We start from the raw sequence: 18317 nt of genomic DNA on the forward strand, positions 1-18317 counted from the left end.
CTGTTGATTTTTGATCCTCCAAATTCCAGTGTTTATCTTATCTTTAGCACCTGAAGTCATTGTTGGCCTGCTTCCCGTATGCTTGCTGATGAATGAGGAGCTCGAGGACACGGCCCCGGCCAGCGTAGGGCCGGCCGGCCTCCTCCAACCAGCTGCCTTGCTCTCTCTCAAGCATGGGATGCTTCTACCTCAGGGCCTTTGCACTATCTCTCTCCTCTCCCTCATGTCCTTCAAGCCCTTGCTTCATTTTTGGCCTCAGATAAGACCTACCATGAAAATTCCATTTCATACTTCCATTTGCTGCCCAGTCTATCCCCTCCACAGGGCTCCTGGTTCCCTTTGCTCTTTTTTCTCTTTTCAAAAGCACATATTACCTTCTAACTTACTATACAATTTATTTAAATGGTTTATTGTTTGTCTGTCTCTTCCGACTAGAATGTTAACTTCACAAAGGGCAGGAATCTTTGCCAATTTTTTTCATGTCCTGCATGCTTGGAACAATGCCCGGTATAGCCTAGCTGTTCAGTTGATGTTTGTTGAATGAATATGTGACTGAATTCACGGACAGACATGTGTTAAGAGAAATAAATGAGCTGCCTGTAAGTTCTGGAAGGCTGGTACATTTGGGGGACATATCTGAGCACAGATTTAGAGCCAAACATTTACCAAACTTTTGTTATACCCCCGGGAATGTGATGGGGGAATATACTGTAGACTTAAAGGGAACTGCTTCCTCATTCACATAACAAATACATATGTGTTCTAAACTCAGGATAGATGATAAAAACAAACAAATGTCCCAGGCACTGGGCCCAGTGGTGCCAGATCCTCTGATTTTTTTTTTTTTAGGAGAGCTAAAACCTGAATTTTTCTATGAAATCTCCCAATTTGTAAATATTGATAACTAACTTAATTTTTTTTAATTTACCGTAACAACCAAATTAAACATTTGTAACAATCAAATGTTGCCTTTGGGGCCATAGGTTAATAATATTTGACGAAGTCTGAAACTTCTGGCTGGGAATGTGGGCTCTCCCAGGCTGGGCAGGATTTGGGTGAGTTGTGAGGTCACAAGGAAGGAACAGGCTACCGCCTGATCCCAGGGCCGAGGCGTGGAGGCAGCACAGCCGAGCCCCGGGGCGCACAGGCGCAATGGAGGATGTGGATTTCCTTGTTGGTATCGGCCACCATCGGCCTTGGGCTGTGCTGCGTCACCCTTTCGAGGTCAAACCACTGCATTTGTCAGGATGCAGGCGCAGCTGCCTAAACAAGACACAGGACTGCACAAGGTAGACATTTGTCCCTGTCATCGTCTGTGTGCAAGCACACTGGAGTGCTTCCTTTTTCTTCTCGCTTTTCCGTGCCTGGTGCTCCCGACGGCTCCGGCACCGGCGCGGCCGCACTGCCACTGGCAGGAGGGGCGGGGTGGGTGGAGGAGACCCGGTCCCTTTCTCTACGGGGTAGGATCCAGACTTTGATCACAGAACTTCTGTTCACACCCCACTCTGGCAGAGCTTGGGGATACGGCCACGTCTGAGACCAAGACAGGCTGGAAAATGTAGGTTTTTACCTGGGTGGCTCTATAGCAGCGAAAAATTGTATTTTTTCTATTAGAAAAAGAGTGGGAATGGTAGATATCAAGCAGTGTGTGACATTTGCTCTTCTGGATCTCAGGTTCTGTGAGGTCAGGCACCTCTTATAGGGCCCTCCGTTGTTCGGTTTTTTGTTTTGTTTTGTTTTTAAGATTTATTCATTTATTTTAGAGAGGACCGAGGGCAGAGGGAGAGGGAAATCTCAAGCAGACTCCCCGCTGAGCCTGGAGCCGGACGCGGGGCTCGATCCCACGACCCTGCAATCACCACCCGAGCCAAAATGAACAGACAGTTAACTGACTGAGTCCCCCAAGAGCCCCTGCCCTCAGTTTTTAAAATTATTTTAGCAGGACCCCAGTAGTGCCAATGGCAGGTGATACTTGACATGTACTTTTTCTCTTTTAGATTCTTCTGGGCCACACTATTTGTGTTTAGATTGAAGTCACGTGGCAAGATTTTGTTTTGTTTGTTTGCGTAGTTGGTCTAGTGTGGTGTTTTTCAAACGTCTTGGTCTTGGGACCCCTTTGCATGCTTAAAAATTACTAAGGATCCTAAAAAGCTTTGCTCATGTGGGCTACACTGGTTTATGTTTACCATATGAAAAATTGAAGCAGACATTGACAGAAATATGCAAATAAGCATTCCATTCACTTGGACCCTCTAGAAGTCTCCACTGCAGAGTTGTGACACTTTAATGGTGAAGGACCAAATAACATTTGAGTGATATTATGAAAATAACAGTGACTTTGCACACCCCTTAAAAGGGCCTTGGGGATCCTGTACACACTTCGATGCTACTGGTCTAGAGAACATAACTGGTTATGTTGACTTGGGTAACAGATTGTGTTGAAACTGATGGGTGCTAGGATTAGAGGTTAAAAAACAAATTAAGACAGGACCACTGCCACTGAGTAGTTAATGGTCCAAAGAAATAAGTTGACCGGCCCATCTATAAACTTCTTTCATCCTAGACTTGAGGGGAGTTGGTTTCCATTTCTGAACTATAAATAAATGTATGTGTGGGAGTTAATAGTGACTGGGTTGCATCTATGGCACGTTAATAAATTCTGTTGTCTGTTCAGAAACTCATTACAGAGAAGCTGGTTTGAGTCTTTGGCCACCCAGGCCTGGCACCCGGTACCTTTTCTCACCGGGCATAGCCCACTGCCTGCATTGCAGGTGTCAGGGGCTGGGTGTTTGCACTTTCTGGTGCCAGGCTGCGGACGTGTGACCTATGCTCTGCCAGCCACACACCTCCGTCCCATACTTTGAATGGGAAACTGGTCACATCAAGCAAGACATGGCAGCTGGTGGTGGTGCCGGAAGCTGGGGGCCCCCCCTTCCCACCAGACCAGTGCTGCTGAGTGATTGGGGTGGGTTCTGGATATGGAGCCTCCAAGCCCTGTTTCCCTGGCCTCCTGGAAATCTGTGATCTTTCCATTATCCTGTGAATTCAAGAGTCAGTGCCTTTGCTTGCAACTAGGAACCCTGCTTCAGGCATTCTCAAGGACAGTCTCTCTGCGAGTATTGCTTGGAAACCTCACGTTTCTGTGAGGTCACATCCTAACCGTCAGTGCCCATTGGTGGGCTGACAGCTGCTGGATTCAGAATCCTCGTGGGTGAGTTCTAGGAATCTGCATTTCAAATAAGACTCAGGCATGCATAATTTTTAGATACAGTAAAATTTAAGAACTGCTGTTGTAATGTTTTTAATTTTTAAAATTATTTGTTCTCCGTTTAAGGATCTGAGTGACCTCTAAAAAATAACTCTAGGCTTTTACATGACCCTAGTCAATGACTAACTAGTGTTTCATTGTCCCCTTCCCTCCCTTCCCCCCACCCAGCCCTAAATTCCTCATAAGTCTTTTTGTTTTATCTCTTTAACTGTTTTAATTTCTTTCTTTTTCTCCCTCCTTCTCTCTCCTTCCTTCCTTCCTTCCTTCCTCCCTCCCTGCCTCTTTCTTTCTTTCTTTCTTTCTTTCTTTCTTTCTTTCTTTCTTTCTTTCTTTCTTTCTTTCTCTTTCTTTCTTTCCCTGGTTTATTTCTTCTTACTGAGGACTGGTAATTCCCCAAATGGGGTTGCCTACATTCTGTGACACCAGAATTAATTAGGGTGTTAAGCTACACTGTGACTGTGGCACTCCCCAGGTCATTTCTTTCCCAGCTATTTCTGCAACCTGCAAGCTTAGATCTCCCTGTTTACTCCAGGCATCACTAGAGAGGATGAAGAGGAAAGATTAGAACATGCCACGTGACTTTCCTTGGAGGGTTTCTCGGGCATGGATTCAGGCCAGAAAAAAAGCAGGAAGGGTTGAATGATCTACATGTGAGATTGCTAGAATCACAGAATGCTATGATCTGAATGAATGAATGAATGTAGGTTAAGCCCCTCCTGTCATAAATGAGGAGCTGAAGGGAAGATGTGGCCAGCATCACATAAATGATTAGTGGAGTAAAAGGCCAAAATAAATTTAGAAGAAGTGGGAAGTGGTGATGCAGAGGCTGACCTAAAGTAACGTAAGAGAGGAAACTCATATTCATTGAGTGACTATTTGAACTTGCGTAATTTCACGTAACCCTGAGCCTCCGTTCCTACAACTGCAGAAATAAAGATTGTAATAATAGCTAACACTTCTGTAATCTTCACTGTGCTAGGAACTATTCCAAGCACTTCATATGCTAACTGATTTCATCCTTATCACATCGATATGACATAGGTCATATTATTTCCCCTACTGTCGCTTGCACACAAAAAGGCTGTGTAACTTACGTAAAGTCTCATAGCTGGCATATTTGTTTTCTTGTGCTGCTTTAAAAATCACCACAAGCTTCGTGGCTTGAGACAACGTATATTTATTATCTCAGAGGTTTGTGGGTCTGGAGCCTGGGCACGGCATAACCGGGTCCTCTGCTCAGGATCTCACAAGGCAGCAATGCTGAAAAGGGTAAGGGTCTCATCTGAGGCTCAGGGTGCACTTCCAGACGCACATGATTACTGGCAGAACGATGTCCCTATGGCTCTGGTATTTATGGTGGCTGAGTCTTGAAGGCCAGCGGGAAACTGTCTCAGACTTTGAAAGATTTCACCTGATTAGGCCAGGCCCAGGCAGGATAATCTTTCTTTGGATTGCTTCAGTGCCAGCTGGTTGGACGTCTTAGTATATCTACAAAATCTCTCCATCCTTGCTATGTGACATAACATAAACATGGGAGTAGTGTTCCATCACCTTTGCTGTGTTCTATTAATTAGAAGTCAGTTACAGGTCTCATCCACACTCCAAGGGAGGGAGTTACACAAACCCCGATACCAGGGGGCAGGAGTCACAGAGCTGTCTTATAATTCCGCCTTCCACAGCTCGTAAGGCTTAGCTTGGGCCCAGACGGACTCCGGGTGTAGGAGTCCATGGCCCCAGTGTCTAAGCTCTTCACCCTTAGGATCTTTCTTCCTTTAAACAAAGGTAACCCACTTTATAACCTTGCATGGAGTTCTAAGCAAGACGACGCCCCGAAGACACACTGCGTGCTAAGCAATAACGAATTCTCATCCCCACTTTAAAAGGTCTGCTCTTCAGGAACCCGTAACCACCTGCTGTTTTGTATTTTCAGGAAGAGATTTCCAAAGTCTCTCTAAAAACTCAGGTTATATAAGTCATTTCGATGTGTTTATATTCTGAGCCAGAAATAACCCGGGGTTTGAGATTTGAGACTCGAATTCTCAAAAACAAAAAATAACTGTAACTCTGCTTTGTGTCTTTGAAACAGATGAGGTAATTGAGAAGAAACAGTGAAGAACTTCGTTCTGTGGACAGGACAACATGGATCAGCCATTTACTGTGAATTCTCTGGTAGGTAGCCCCAGCCGATACCTTACATATGGTCTGAAAACCCAGAAAGAAGAACAGAAACGTACCACATGTGAAATGAGTCACCGTTACTTCACGAAGTTTAGTGCTTGTCGCCCTTCATCCATCTGTGCGGTCCTCTCCTTTGAGGAAGTGACTAATAAAGCCAACTTCGCTAGAGTTAAAATAATTCTTTTTGTCCACAAAAGTGTGAAATTTTAATCTCTCTGGTTCGATTCCAAGAGTGTGGTCCTTTAGAACGCTGGGGGAGGGGAACTTGAGACTTGACTTTGTAGCAGGGACTTCAACCTCTTTGTGCCTCGCTTCTATACAGATAAAAATTGGAAGCTTCCCTTGTGTGGCAACGACCGAGGGAAACGTTGTATATATAACACGTAGATGTCGCGTTGGGATCCGGTGTAAAGGTCCACACGCTTGAAACCCTGGTTCTTCTCACGTTCCCCTTCAGAGCCCAACACGGTGCACACCTTCTCTAGCGACAGCTTAGAAGGGGCAACAAGCCTGAGAAGAAATTATGGGAGCCCTGGGGTCACAGGTACATACTGTGTGTCCCAGATCGTTCTCTGGGTGACAATGTAGGCACCTTATATAACCTCCATGGCCCCGTTTTTTGTACTTTGCACATTACGACAGTTGGGAGCAATATTTTTAATGTTCCCAGCCGATCGTGGGGGCTTGTTCAAGGGAAGCTGTGATGACCGTTAGCCTTGTCCTGACGACCGGCAGTGTACTGAACACCTGCTCACGCAAAGCTTTAGCCCGAGGTCACAAGGAAATGGAGGGGGTGCCTGGGTGGCTCAATGGGTTAAGCGTCTGCCTTCGGCTCAGGTCATGATCTCAGGGTCCTGGGATCGAACCCTGCCATTGGCTTCCCTGCTCAGCAGGGAGCCTGCTTCTCTCTCTTCCGCTCCCCCAGCTTGTGTGCTCTCTCTCTTTGTCAAATCAATCAATCAATCAACCTTAAAAAAAAAAAACAGACAAAGAAATGGAGGGCCTGGTTCTTGCTCTGAAATAGGTTGTGACCCAGGAATGTCCTTCACAGATGCTCAGTTGCTTTGAAAGGATAAGGAGTGGAGAACTGTAGGAACTTCTTCACTTTCCGACCCCATGCTTCAGGGCACCGTGGGTGAATAAAGGCAGCCCCCCTTTCCCACTGCGAGGAAGGGATCATCCTTGTGGCGTGTCTTACGTGTTTTCTGGAATATTAGGTAGGAATGTTCACAATGTTAGCGGACATGTCACTGTGAAATGAACACTAAGGCTTTTTCATCTGGAGATTTTGTATTTTCTTCCAAGAACCGCAAACCTAACGTTATAGATTGATGGAGACAGGAGGCTCTTTCCCAGTTTACTTCTGAAATCACTTTTGAATTTGGGAAGGATAGGACTATTCAGTAGAGGAAAAATAAATCTTCTTTTTCCTTCCAGGTAAAAAGATAATCTAGTTATAATCACATTGCTCCTGTTGCTCTCTTCCTCCTTTATTTGGTACCTGTATTGATTATCATCTGTGCTGCCAGGAGTATGCCGCATCCTGGGGAACAGGGATGGGTGGACACTCTACACGAATAATTATAATTCAGTGCAGACTGTATAGCAATAAAAAGGGAGCAGATTACTTTTGCACGTGCAGGAGCATGGAAAGGAAACCCTCTTTGGAAGATGAGCTAATTTCCATAGATTTTTTTCCCAATCATTTTCTGATGTCACTGAAGCCTTCATCTGTGGTCGAATAGCAGCATTTCCTTGAGTGCTGCTGAGCGTGACAGGTACACGTGGTGACGGAAGGGGGGGGTGTGTGGCTGCCGTGTCCCGGGCTGCTCCCTTGGACAAGAAGGCACACACTCAGGCCTGAGGCTCGGACGCCACAGGCTTCGATTCCTGCTTCTCAGAAATTAGAAAGTCTTTCTGAAAACGAGAGGCACGGCACAGCAGGGTTTGGCTAGAGGGAAGTGTGCCTTTGTGTCAGGTGAAGTCAGCGAGGCGGGGCTGAGCGCTGTGTTCAGTCACGCCTTTCCAGATGCCCCGCCCTTGACCTACAGAGGCAGACTGGGGAGCTAGATTTGCTCTGGGCTAATTCCATCCCTGGTGATCAGAGGATGCTAACGGGGTCTAAAGTGGCGCTTCCCATAAGGCAGCGTGTGTCCGTGCCACTGAGAACATCAGTTCAAACATGGGTTCTTCAAGCCCACCTCCAGTCTGTAGATGCCGGGGCAAGCCTGTTGGGAATTGGTACTTTTTTTTTTAAACATTTTTTTAAGAGATTTTATTTATTTACTTTGAGACAGAGAGAGAGAGAGAAAGCAGGAGCAGGGGGAGCGGGAGAGGGAGAAGCAGGCTCCCCGATGAGCAGGGAGCCAGACGCAGGGCTCGATCCCAGGACTCTGGGATCATGACCTGAGCCGAAGGCAGGCACTCCACCGACTGAGCCACCCAGGCGCCTGGGCAATTTGTACTTCTAAGAAACTCACAGTTGCTGCTGCTGCTGCTGCTGGGGCATGGACCGCACTTGGAGAAAAGTGGTCCAAAGCTGGGGTCAGCGAAGTGTGGTCTGAGCGCCAAAGTCACCTGCTCGTTTTGGAAACATTTTTGAAAACAGAGCCGGGATCATTTGCTTACATGGTGTTTGTGGCTGGTCACGCAACGGCTGAGCTAAGCACTTGTGATGGGGACTCTAGGGCCTGCAAAGCCCCAAATATTTGCTATACGGCCTTTAACAGAAAAGAAATTTGTTGACTTTTTTGCCTTTCTGAAGCGCTGACCTTCTCATTGAGTCATTGGATAATTATCCTGAATGTATGCGTTCTGTGTTTTCCCAGATGTGTACAGGTGCTATTTTTATGAATGAAATACAAATGTATGCCTGTATATCACTGACTTTTCTTAGTAGTGATTTTCGTTATTTTCTCAGTCAGGGACTAATTAACCGTGCCTGTTATGTACTGTAACTGTAATGTGCAGGTCTAAGAGTCTTTTTATGTTGAAAAGAAATAGGAGGTATCCTCATGCTTGAAAAGGACTTATGTGTGGGGTTTCATTCCCTTGGTGAAGAAGCAGAGAGGTCCTAAAATCTTCTTATTAAACTAGATATATTCTGGAAGAGAACTGAATCCTTAGAGTGACTTTGAATGAAGACCAGCTCTTGGAAGCCCTTCGGAAGAGAACGACGTGAGCCCTGCCCAGGCAAGAGTCCGCCTCTTGGCCTGCTTTGCATGGGCCAGATGGAAATACCCACGAGGACATAAGGGTCAATAATACTTCACCTGAAATGACCTAAAGCATTTGCATACCCAGGAACTACCACGTACCCTGAACCCTAAAGGAGGTCTACCCCAGCACGAAGGTGTGTTTATCCGAGAGATGCGTGTCTCGTTGGCCTAGGGCCCGTGTGTTTCTGCACCAAGACTCCACTTTTATCGCTACCGTGAACTCTCACGAAACGCTTTCCTTCGGTGCTGGGTGTTGGGTCTTCGGTACAGAAAATACACCTGTAATTTCAGTCCTGTTCCTTTCTTATTTCTACTCAGAGACTCAATTTTTGCTTTGCAGAAGAAGCTAGCCGCTCTGCCTGACCACACGGATGTTTCCCTGAGCCCAGAAGAGCGCGTGCGTGCCCTCAGCAAGCTGGGCTGTAACATCGCCATCACGGAAGACATCACGCCGCGTCGCTACTTCAGGTCTGGGGTGGAGATGGAGAGGATGGCGTCGGTCTATTTGGAAGAAGGAAATTTGGAAAACGCCTTCGTCCTTTATAATAAGTTTATAACGTGAGTCTTTCGTGTGGGAGGTCTTCGAAGAGAGAAAATGGGGAAAATATTTACATGCTATTTCCGTGAGAAAGGTTTGGATTCCAGGAATGTGCCTCCATGTTCAGACCAATTTTGTAGTCTCCAAAAGCATCAAATGTCCCAATTCAAGCTACCAAGTAACGTATTTGAAGGCATCCCCACACCATCCCTGAGGCTCAGGCCCGGAGGGAGGCTCAGGGACGTGGAAGAGTCGCTCAGTAGCCCAGGGTCGTGACCTGCATGTCCCTGCCTCCGGGATTCTTCAGCAAGAAAATGTTGTGTTTTATGCCGTCCTCCCCCCACAGGAATGTAAGCTTTGTGAGAGCAGGAGCCATGTGGCAGCACCGTCCACAGCACCTGGAACAGACCAGTAAAAGTTTTAAAATTCGGCTTGATGGGTTGGGATGGGGTGATACGTTGGCAGTTATAGGACGGATCTGATTCAGGGATAGAAAGTAGCAGTCAGTGTCACATTGTAGTTAGTATTTATTTATATATATATATATACATATATATAATATTTATGTATTTGAGAGAGAGAGGGAGAGAGAATCTCAAGCAGACTCCCCACTAGTGCAGAGCCTGACATGGGGCTTGAACCCAGGACCTGAGGTGAAATCAAGACTTGGCTGCTTCACCTACTGAGCCACTCAGGCACCCCTAGTTAGTAGTTTTTTTAAGGCAATTTACTGGGGCGCCTGAGTGGCTCAGTCAGTGAAGCGTCTGATTTCAGCTCAGGTCATGATTCCAGGGTCCCCGGATCGAGCCCCACATCGGGCTTCCCGCTCAGTGGGGGGCCTGCTTCTTCCTCTTCCTCTCCCCCTCCCCCTGCTTGTGCTCTCTCTCTCTCTCTCTCAAATAAATAAATAAAATCTATTTTAAAAAGAGGCAATTTATTTAGCTGCGTAATAGTGCTATGTATGAAAGAGTTCCAGAGTGTTGAGTACGAGCAGCTGCCCCAGAACAGCCGTGTGAAAATACCGTCCTTGCCAGTAGACGCGTGCTTGTTACTGACATATCCTGAAACCTGTACTTTTGGTTTAATTCACAGTCACGTGCTGATTGACTTCCCTCGCTCAGCCAGGGACTTAATCTGAGAACACGTGAGAAGTGGATGGTTGGCCACACGCAGCCTACCTGGGAAAACCTCTTGTTTCTAGAGAGCTTAACAGTAAATACGAACTTGGAAGCTGTTGGGCATCACTGATAGCACACATTTTCCAAAAACTCTAATGTCTGAACTCTAAGTCACCAGTTGCTAATATTTTTGTTTTGCCTTCTGCGGGTGTGTTTTGCCCATGCTCCTGAGGGGCCGTAAGCACGCAGAAGCAAAAGGCCCCTCCACTGTCTGCGCTACTGAGTCATCAGACCGTGGGAATTTCCGCCTGTCGTTAACCACGTGACAGTTTGTAATTCAGTTATGCTCCAGGGGCCTCGTTCCTGATTACAAGTGGAAGACTTCTCTAAGCTCTCTTCCACTCCAAACACTCGTGACCTTATTCTATTTATAAAGAACAGTTAGTTACTTCAGGCAACTAACAATTTGTGTAGCCTTTTTAAACCATAATTTTCTCCCTAAAGAAATGAGTGATTTTACCATCCCAGTGTCCCCTGAAGGCACCATGATGAGAGCACGTGTGATCTGTAAGCGAGAGGACACCGATCGTTATAAGGTATCACATGTTAGTTGGTCATAAATAGTATTTAGAGCCCATGATGGTCTATCAAGGAAGGACTTTTTGTTTATTTAACAAACATTTATGGAGCACACATCATGAGCTGGACACTATTCTACCAGCTACGGATACATCAGTAAGAAAACAAAAACAAAAACAAAACAGAATTCCCTGCCCTTGTGAAAGCAAAATCTTGACTTTACGTGGAAGTGATGCATCTGGTTTGGTCTAAGGATTTCCCTTTGCCTCTGCTGTCCCTTGTTCCTCAAAAAGGTGATGAAAAATAATGAACTCCTAATTAGCACCTCCTCATCCACTAGGGATTCTGTCATTTCTCTTAGTTGTGAATTTTCAGTTAAGAATTTTTGATATCAGGGAGCCTGGGTGGCTCAGTCGGTGAAGCATCTGCCTTCAGCTCAGGTCATGATCCCGGGGTCCTGCGATCGAGCCCCACATCGGGCTCACTGCTCCTCCACCCTGCTCTCGCTCTCCCGCTCTCTCGCACACACACATAAATAAATAAAATCTTAAAAAAAAAAAAAAGAATGTTTGATACAGACACATAGACAGCATGGCACTAATGATTCATCAGTGGTCCTCTGAGTCTTTTTCAATGGTGAGAAGAGATTACATCGATCCTCCTAAACTCGACATTTTCACATGATCTCTGTGTTGCCAGCAGCACCTGAGAGTAAGATTGTGCTCTGGCAGGATCAACCCCCTGGGACCTGAGAAAGGACCAAGGTGACATGGTCCGTTAGGGAGCATCCTGACCCTCTTAACCTCAGTGCCAAGTCCGCTGAGCTTTCTACCCTGTAATGCCAAAATCATATGCATGCCAGCCTTTGGTAGAAAGGCTGATGGAAAGAACATAGGTTAAATAATAATGTATTAAGCATGTCCTTTTTGAAAAAGAGTTTCATTCTCGTATTAGAAACCATCACTCGTGGGGCTCCTGGGTGGCTCCGTAGGTTAAGCGTCTGACTCTTGATTTCAGCTCAGGTTGTGATCTCAGGGTCATGAGATAGAGCCCCCCCTGGGCTCTGCACTCAGCGGAGGGTCTACTTCTGTCCCTCTCCCTCTGCCCCTCCCCCTGTTCATGCATGCCCTCTCTCTCTCTCTCTCACTCAAAATAAATAAATAAAATCTTTAAAAAAAATAAATAAAGCATCGCTGAGCTTTTTCTGCCCTATAATGCTAAAGATGTGCTTTCTCTTTTCCTAGCTTGTTTGTAGAAAAGCTTCCCAGCCATCGAGATTACCAGCAATGTGCAGTCCCAGAAAAGCAGGATATTATGAAGGTATTGTGGGGTCGATTTTCCCTGGGGATATCAAATGCTCCACACGTCTCCATTATTGATCTCCTCCTCCTCTCCTCCTTCCTCTCATCCTCTGGAGAATTTGAGCACAGAAAATTCATTCCATTAGCCAAGATGTTTCGATTTCTTCTTGGACCTTTAATCATTGTTACTGAGTCAGTGTGGGATGTCTAATTGAAACGGGGGGGGGGGGAAGATCAAGAATGTGCTCGATCTCTTTGTGGCATGAAGAAGGAAGTAGTCACTGCCCTCCCCGGGGATTGCAAGAAAGATGGTCCAGTTCCCCAGATTTGTTTGAGGGTCATTTTGGCTGGTTTCCATTCTTCCCTACAGTCCTGAACCCAAAAACTATTGGAAGATCAGTGTTGATTATTAGGGCAGCCCCAGAGTTCTAGTTCTCTTTCTTGTAGTACCCTGAAAAGCAGGATATTAGGAAGGTATTGTGGGGTGCTAGCCTCGGTGTAACATAGTGTTTAAGGGTAAGGGGTGGCTTGAAACAGTCTCAGGGAAAAGGAAGATGCTCATTGAGAAGTTATTATTCACCATCAACCTTGGCAGCCGGCAGAGCTTCAGGTATTCTTAGCGGAGAATATATATCCTTTTAAATAACATTTTTAAAATGTTTCCCTTGTATCTGTGTTAAGTAGTTTGGGTTGACCTTATATGAAGGAAGATAATAACAGTATATACAAAGCCAATCACAGCATGAAATTTTAAATAACTCTCAAATGATGCTTGACCATATAATGGATGAAGGGCTCTCTTACCAGTATGTCTGGCCTGAGGCTGCCTGTGAGAACTCAGATTTTGCCAAATGGTCATCTACATTTTTAAAAATGTCTATACGCACTAATCTGAAGGGGCCTCGCTGCCATGCCTTGTCTAGCATTTCCACTGAATCCTCTTGTCATTCAAACTCAGGCTGTTCCATATGGGGCTCAAGGGGGCCCAGCTGCCAAGCTGACTCTTCTGATCTGATTTAGTTTTATTCTTATTTCTGCAGAAAAGAAACAATTCTCCGAAAGCATATACATTTTCTTTGTTTATGCTTGGTGAATAAATGGATGGATGGGAGGATGGATGGATGAGAGAAGATTAAAAGAAATTTTAGTAGAAGAGCCTGGCCAGAGTTAGAAGATTGGATGCTAGTCATAGTCGGGCCACCAACTAGTTGCACTTCTGACCTCTGTAGGCCTTTGTTCCCTCATCTCTGAAAAGGAGGGTGATGCTTGGACTAAATCAGATTTCCCAGATTTTCTGGCCATTAAGAGGAATCACTGAGAAGTTGTTTGAGATCTCGATTCCCCAGTTCCTTCCCTAAACATGTTGATTCAGGGGAACTGGGAGTAGGCCTGGGAATCTGTATTTGTATACAATGCGTCAGCCTCTTTTTTACAGTCAAGCCTAGCAATCCCCACCTGCCATGCTCTCCAGTGTCCCTTGTAACTACGATACCATAGCATTTGCATACAATGGACTGTGCAGTTACAAGCCCACTGCTTAAAACTGGGTACCTACCTGGATGGAATGCTTATCTAACTAATGGAGTCCATAGAGGTCTTACAAAAAGGGATAATACTCTCCCTTCCCTACCGAAAAGTTGTGTTCTGGAGCCATAGCAAAGAGAGCTTTATATTTCCACCATCATCTTTGGTTACTTGTGTCTTGATTTCTAATACACATACCAGCTGTTTTTCTTTCTCAGCTGATGAAAGACTATACTGAGAATCCCACTAATCAATATGTATATATATATATTTTTAAAAGAAACTGAAGGAGATTGCATTCCCAAGGACAGATGAATTGAAAAAGGACCTTTTAAAGAAATATAACGTAGAATACCAAGAATATTTGCAAAGCAAAGTAAGTTCAATTGGTACATTTATTTCATGACTGTTTTCTGTGCAAGTATTTTTTGAATTTCATGTTCATGTGAGTTTTTGGAATGTTATGTGCATTTAAATTAAAAATTAAAGGCGCAGTGATGTAAAACCAATAAAAAATTCATATTGATATCCAGGTTAAGCACTTGCACCAAAGATGTGGTGTTTTTATTTCCCTGCAATATCTAATCATGTGATGCATTAGAAAATAAATTTCCTACAGCAATTTAAATGGAGCTTTTTGGCCAACTCTTGCCACCGTAACCTTGAGGCAGATAACAGCTCTTTGGTGATGAACAGAGGCAGTAGGGGATAGTGACAACAGTATATAGTTTCTGATTTATCTTATTATGCAGGCTTTGGAAATGTGAATTCGATTCTTCAGTCACACAGTCAGTATTACATTGAGAGGGAATAATAGCTAACCATATGAGTGAAATGTAATCGTATCACCAATGGATGATGGCTTCTCGATCATTATTACATAAAGAGTGACAATGATAGTGATGTCTAAGAGATTGATTGGCATTAAGAGAAAAAATTGACCAGTCTCCAGGACCTCGAGTTCAAAACTTGGATTCTTAACGTCTTTAACATTGTTATAAAAATGGCTTTGCTTTTTTTGTTCGACTGCATGTTTATGTGCTTCAGAATTGTCATCTGTGCTGACTCTCACTTGGGTTCGGTCGCATGAACTCTGAATGTGGCCCGGGAACTTCCCGGCTTCCTGTGGGCGTAGCTGGAAGTCAGGGTTGAGGGCAGCGTTTTGACCTAGAACAGAAGGAATGTTGAAATCTGAATGTTCCCTATTGATGATGTGCATTTGACTTGAACTGTGAAAGATGAGAATGCTCTTGGAGGCTCAAGCAAGGCAACAGAGGAGAGAAAAGCCCAGGCCCGTCTTCCTTCCTGTCAGCAATGCACGTGTGGCCGTCCCCTTAGGGTCTCCCAGGGAGGGACAGCCTGGCCTGCCTTTGATGACACCAGTTAGGTTCCAGTTGGCAACAGTATCCCGAAGTATATGTCACGGAGAAATCTCTGCGAGATAGAGTGGCACCCTTTATGCCTCGGAGGGATGGACGTGCCCGTCAGTAAGCCCTTGCTATAGGCAGGACGGGCATCATCGGGGGCTTGTTAGAAATGGAGACTCTCAGGCCACACCCCACACCTGCTGAGTCGGCATCGCCCCTTCGGACGAGACCCCAGGGGATTCGTGCACACCACCAAAGTGCTGCTGTAAGCTGTGTCCCCCACCCCGCCCCAGCAAAGCTACTTTTAATCAAAACTATTTGAGGAGCATATTCAAGATGTATATTCTCTGACCTAATAATGTCTGGATTGTTTTTTTTAAGACTGGAGAGCCTGGGAATCTTCATTTTAACAAAATTCCTGGTTCGTCCTGGTAGAGATGATTGGACCACATTTTGGTAACCGTTTCCTAGTGGTTCCCCCTTCTCTGTGCCAAGTTCCAGCAGTCTGAGTTCCAGAGTCCAAGGCAAGAGGTTCTAAAGCAGCGCTGGCCAGTAGAGCTACCGCCCATGGTAGAAATGTTCCGTGTGGCGCTCTGTTGCGGGAGCCGCTGGCCACGTGGTACGTAGAAGGTGGCAGGCAGGGCTGTGGAACTCGATGTCTAATGTCATTTCACTTAAATTAATTTAAACTTAAGTAGCCCACAGGGCTGGAGGCTACTGTCCTGGGCAGTGAGGTCTAGGGTGATAGAACCATTTCTGAGATATTTCGCTCTGATATTCCGATCAGTCAGGCCAAGCAGCCGACCCTGACCTTGATTTTCTACTATTTTTTGAAGGTGCAGGGGAATGGAGGGAACTCGACCGCCATGGCCTGCCTCTGGTAAAACACAAGTGGGTTTAGAGCTGCTGCCTCCGTCAGGCTCAGGGCCTGTGGCCGTGATGGTTTATTACTTCCCTCGCTGTCACCCCCATGTCCCCACGGGCACATTGCAGCGTCTGTGTCTCTCTGTCGCCGCTAGCCTGCAAGTGTCTAATCCGTTTGCTGGCGTTGCTCTGGAAACTAACCTCTTGTTCGGCCACGCATTTTCCAGAACAAATACAAGGCAGAAATCCTCAAACAACTGGAGCATCAGAGCCTGATCGAGGCCGAGAGGAAGCGTGTGGCTCGGATGCGGCAGCAGCAGCTGGAGTCGGAGCAGTTCCTGTTCTTCGAAGACCAGCTCAAGAAGCAGGAGTTGGCGCGGGGGCAGACGCGAAGCCAGGAGACCCCGGTGCGGGCGGAGCAGACAGACGGGAGCGCTCTGTCCTGCTTCTCGGCGCACCGCAACCACGCGCTGCTGGACGTGTTCGCAGACCAGCCGCAGAAGAGCGAGGCGGCGCCTGACGCCACCCACTCTCCTCCCGTGAACCGGGCGCTAAAGCCCGCGGCCGCTCTGAGCGCAGTGCAGAGTAAGTGATGGGCCGCGTCCCTGCAAGGCCCTGTGTCGCTTCTGACCAAGCCTCCTCTCGGTGACAGCTGGGAGGGGGCTCCTCTCTCCATTATCCGCGGTGGTAGGGCCGCAGCCGGATCCGGTGTGAATTTCAGCGCCAGCCGGCTCTTCCCAGCGGGCCATAACCTTAACCTTAAGGATGCATGACTTGTACCCAAGAGAGCAGCCACCCTCTCATAAATGGGACCGTATGTGGTCATGGTGCAGAGATTTGAAAAGAGAATTCCGAGCATTTTTTTTCTTTCCTGTATTTTCACCAAGAAACACCTGAATCTGAAAGGTGAACACTTAACACTGGAAAGAAGACGCCGAGAAAATGATCGGTGCAGACCTCGGCTTAAAAATGTAAATGTAACGTTTCGCCTTCTCCCTGTCCCAGGAGGGTTTGGCGCACACAGGCAGACAGCCTCCAGGTGGATTATGTGCTTCGGCCGACGGTTAGAGCTGCTGCGGGGAGCGAGGGGGGGCCTGCGTCACTGCAGACAAGTTCCCAGATCCGAGCGCAGACACTGTCCTACGGCAACTTGTTTTCATTTATTTTAAATACAATGATAGGCAACCATTTTATAAATTACCCCATTGCGAATTCTTTCTGAAAACGGTGCTTTTATGTAACCATCACCAACTTGCATAAAGACATAAAGTAACACGGGGAAGAGTATCTATCCTGTCGTACGGTCTATGAGATACATTCTCTGCAGCCTCTGCACTTAGCAGTGTATTTGCTTTGTGCTGCAAAAAAACCCTCACACATACGTGTAAACAGTTGATCTAAGGCGCAAAGGTGTTAAAGTGCTGGCACCCCCCCCCATGAAACAATTTATACGCAAAGCGGAATTTTACCTTCCTTCTCATTGATGCTTAGTCCAGTTTAAAAATAACATACAGAAAGTGGAGCGCCTGATAATTTCATCTTTTCTATTTCCATTGCCCTGCAGTTGCTTACCGAAAACAGCGCTGATGGATGGGATGTAAGACTTGTTTCTTTAGCTTTTTCTGCCTTTCCTGTTCCTTAGATTTAGTGGTCGAAGGACTGCGGTGTGTAGTTTTATCAAGAGACCTTTGCCACAGATTTCTGCTGCTGGCAGAATCTAATACCGTGAGAGGAGTAGAAACGTGTGGAATACTGTGTGGAAAACTGGTATGGCCTTTGTTTCGTATCTTTCTGCCCACGATACGTTCATAGTCGTGACTTCCCTGTGAGAAGCAGAACAGAGTGAACGCATCCTAAGAGTTGCAAAAATTATGAAGTTATCTTTATTTAGATTAATGACACAAAACTGCTGTCATTATTAATGGAATGATCCTTCCAGGAAATGGGTTGTAGAATTTTAGGGATACCGTAAAAGCTCTTTGTAAAGAATGAATCAAACCACATATTAAACCTTTGTTTAGCAAGATGATGGATTAGGGTGCCTGGCTGGGTCAGTCGGTTAAGCATCCCGACTCTTGGTTTCAGCTCAGGTCGTGAGATCAAGTCCTGAGTCAGGCTCCAGGCTCAGTGCGAAGTTTGCTTGATAGTCTCCCTCCCCCTCTGCCCCTCCCCCTGCTCTCTCTCTCCCTCTCAAATAAATAAAATCTTAAAAAAAAAAAAAAAGAAAAATGATGGATTACAGGTCTCCAGATTTCCAAAGCCATCTAAATCAGATTTCTGTTGCAATTGTTAGTTTCCCATGTATTTATCTAATTAAGTCTACCCATTCTGATCTGAGGCAGGTGGTCATCTCGCTGCCCTT

The 18317-nt window shown here is 45.9% G+C and overlaps 1 protein-coding gene across 2 annotated transcripts in view; it reads left to right on the forward strand.

Moving 5' to 3' along the window:
* STAMBPL1 (STAM binding protein like 1) overlaps positions 1-18317 on the forward strand; it is a 45279-nt gene that overhangs the window by 19027 nt on the left and 7935 nt on the right. Inside the window, exons 1-7 of one of the 2 annotated variants that reach the window (XM_040624741.1) lie at positions 5397-5437; positions 8543-8798; positions 9005-9222; positions 12144-12219; positions 14005-14100; positions 16183-16540; positions 17598-17722. In XM_040624741.1, the coding sequence (XP_040480675.1) occupies positions 9146-9222; positions 12144-12219; positions 14005-14100; positions 16183-16540; positions 17598-17722 (732 nt within the window). In that variant the 5' untranslated portion in view covers positions 5397-5437; positions 8543-8798; positions 9005-9145. Of the gene's footprint in view, positions 1-5354; positions 5438-8542; positions 8799-9004; positions 9223-12143; positions 12220-14004; positions 14101-16182; positions 16541-17597; positions 17723-18317 lie in introns of those variants that run through there. The other variant, XM_040624740.1, reaches the window with a different exon arrangement.

The sequence above is a fragment of the Ursus maritimus genome, unplaced genomic scaffold, assembly GCF_017311325.1.
Source record: "Ursus maritimus isolate PB19 unplaced genomic scaffold, ASM1731132v1 scaffold_7, whole genome shotgun sequence".
NCBI lineage: Eukaryota > Metazoa > Chordata > Mammalia > Carnivora > Ursidae > Ursus > Ursus maritimus.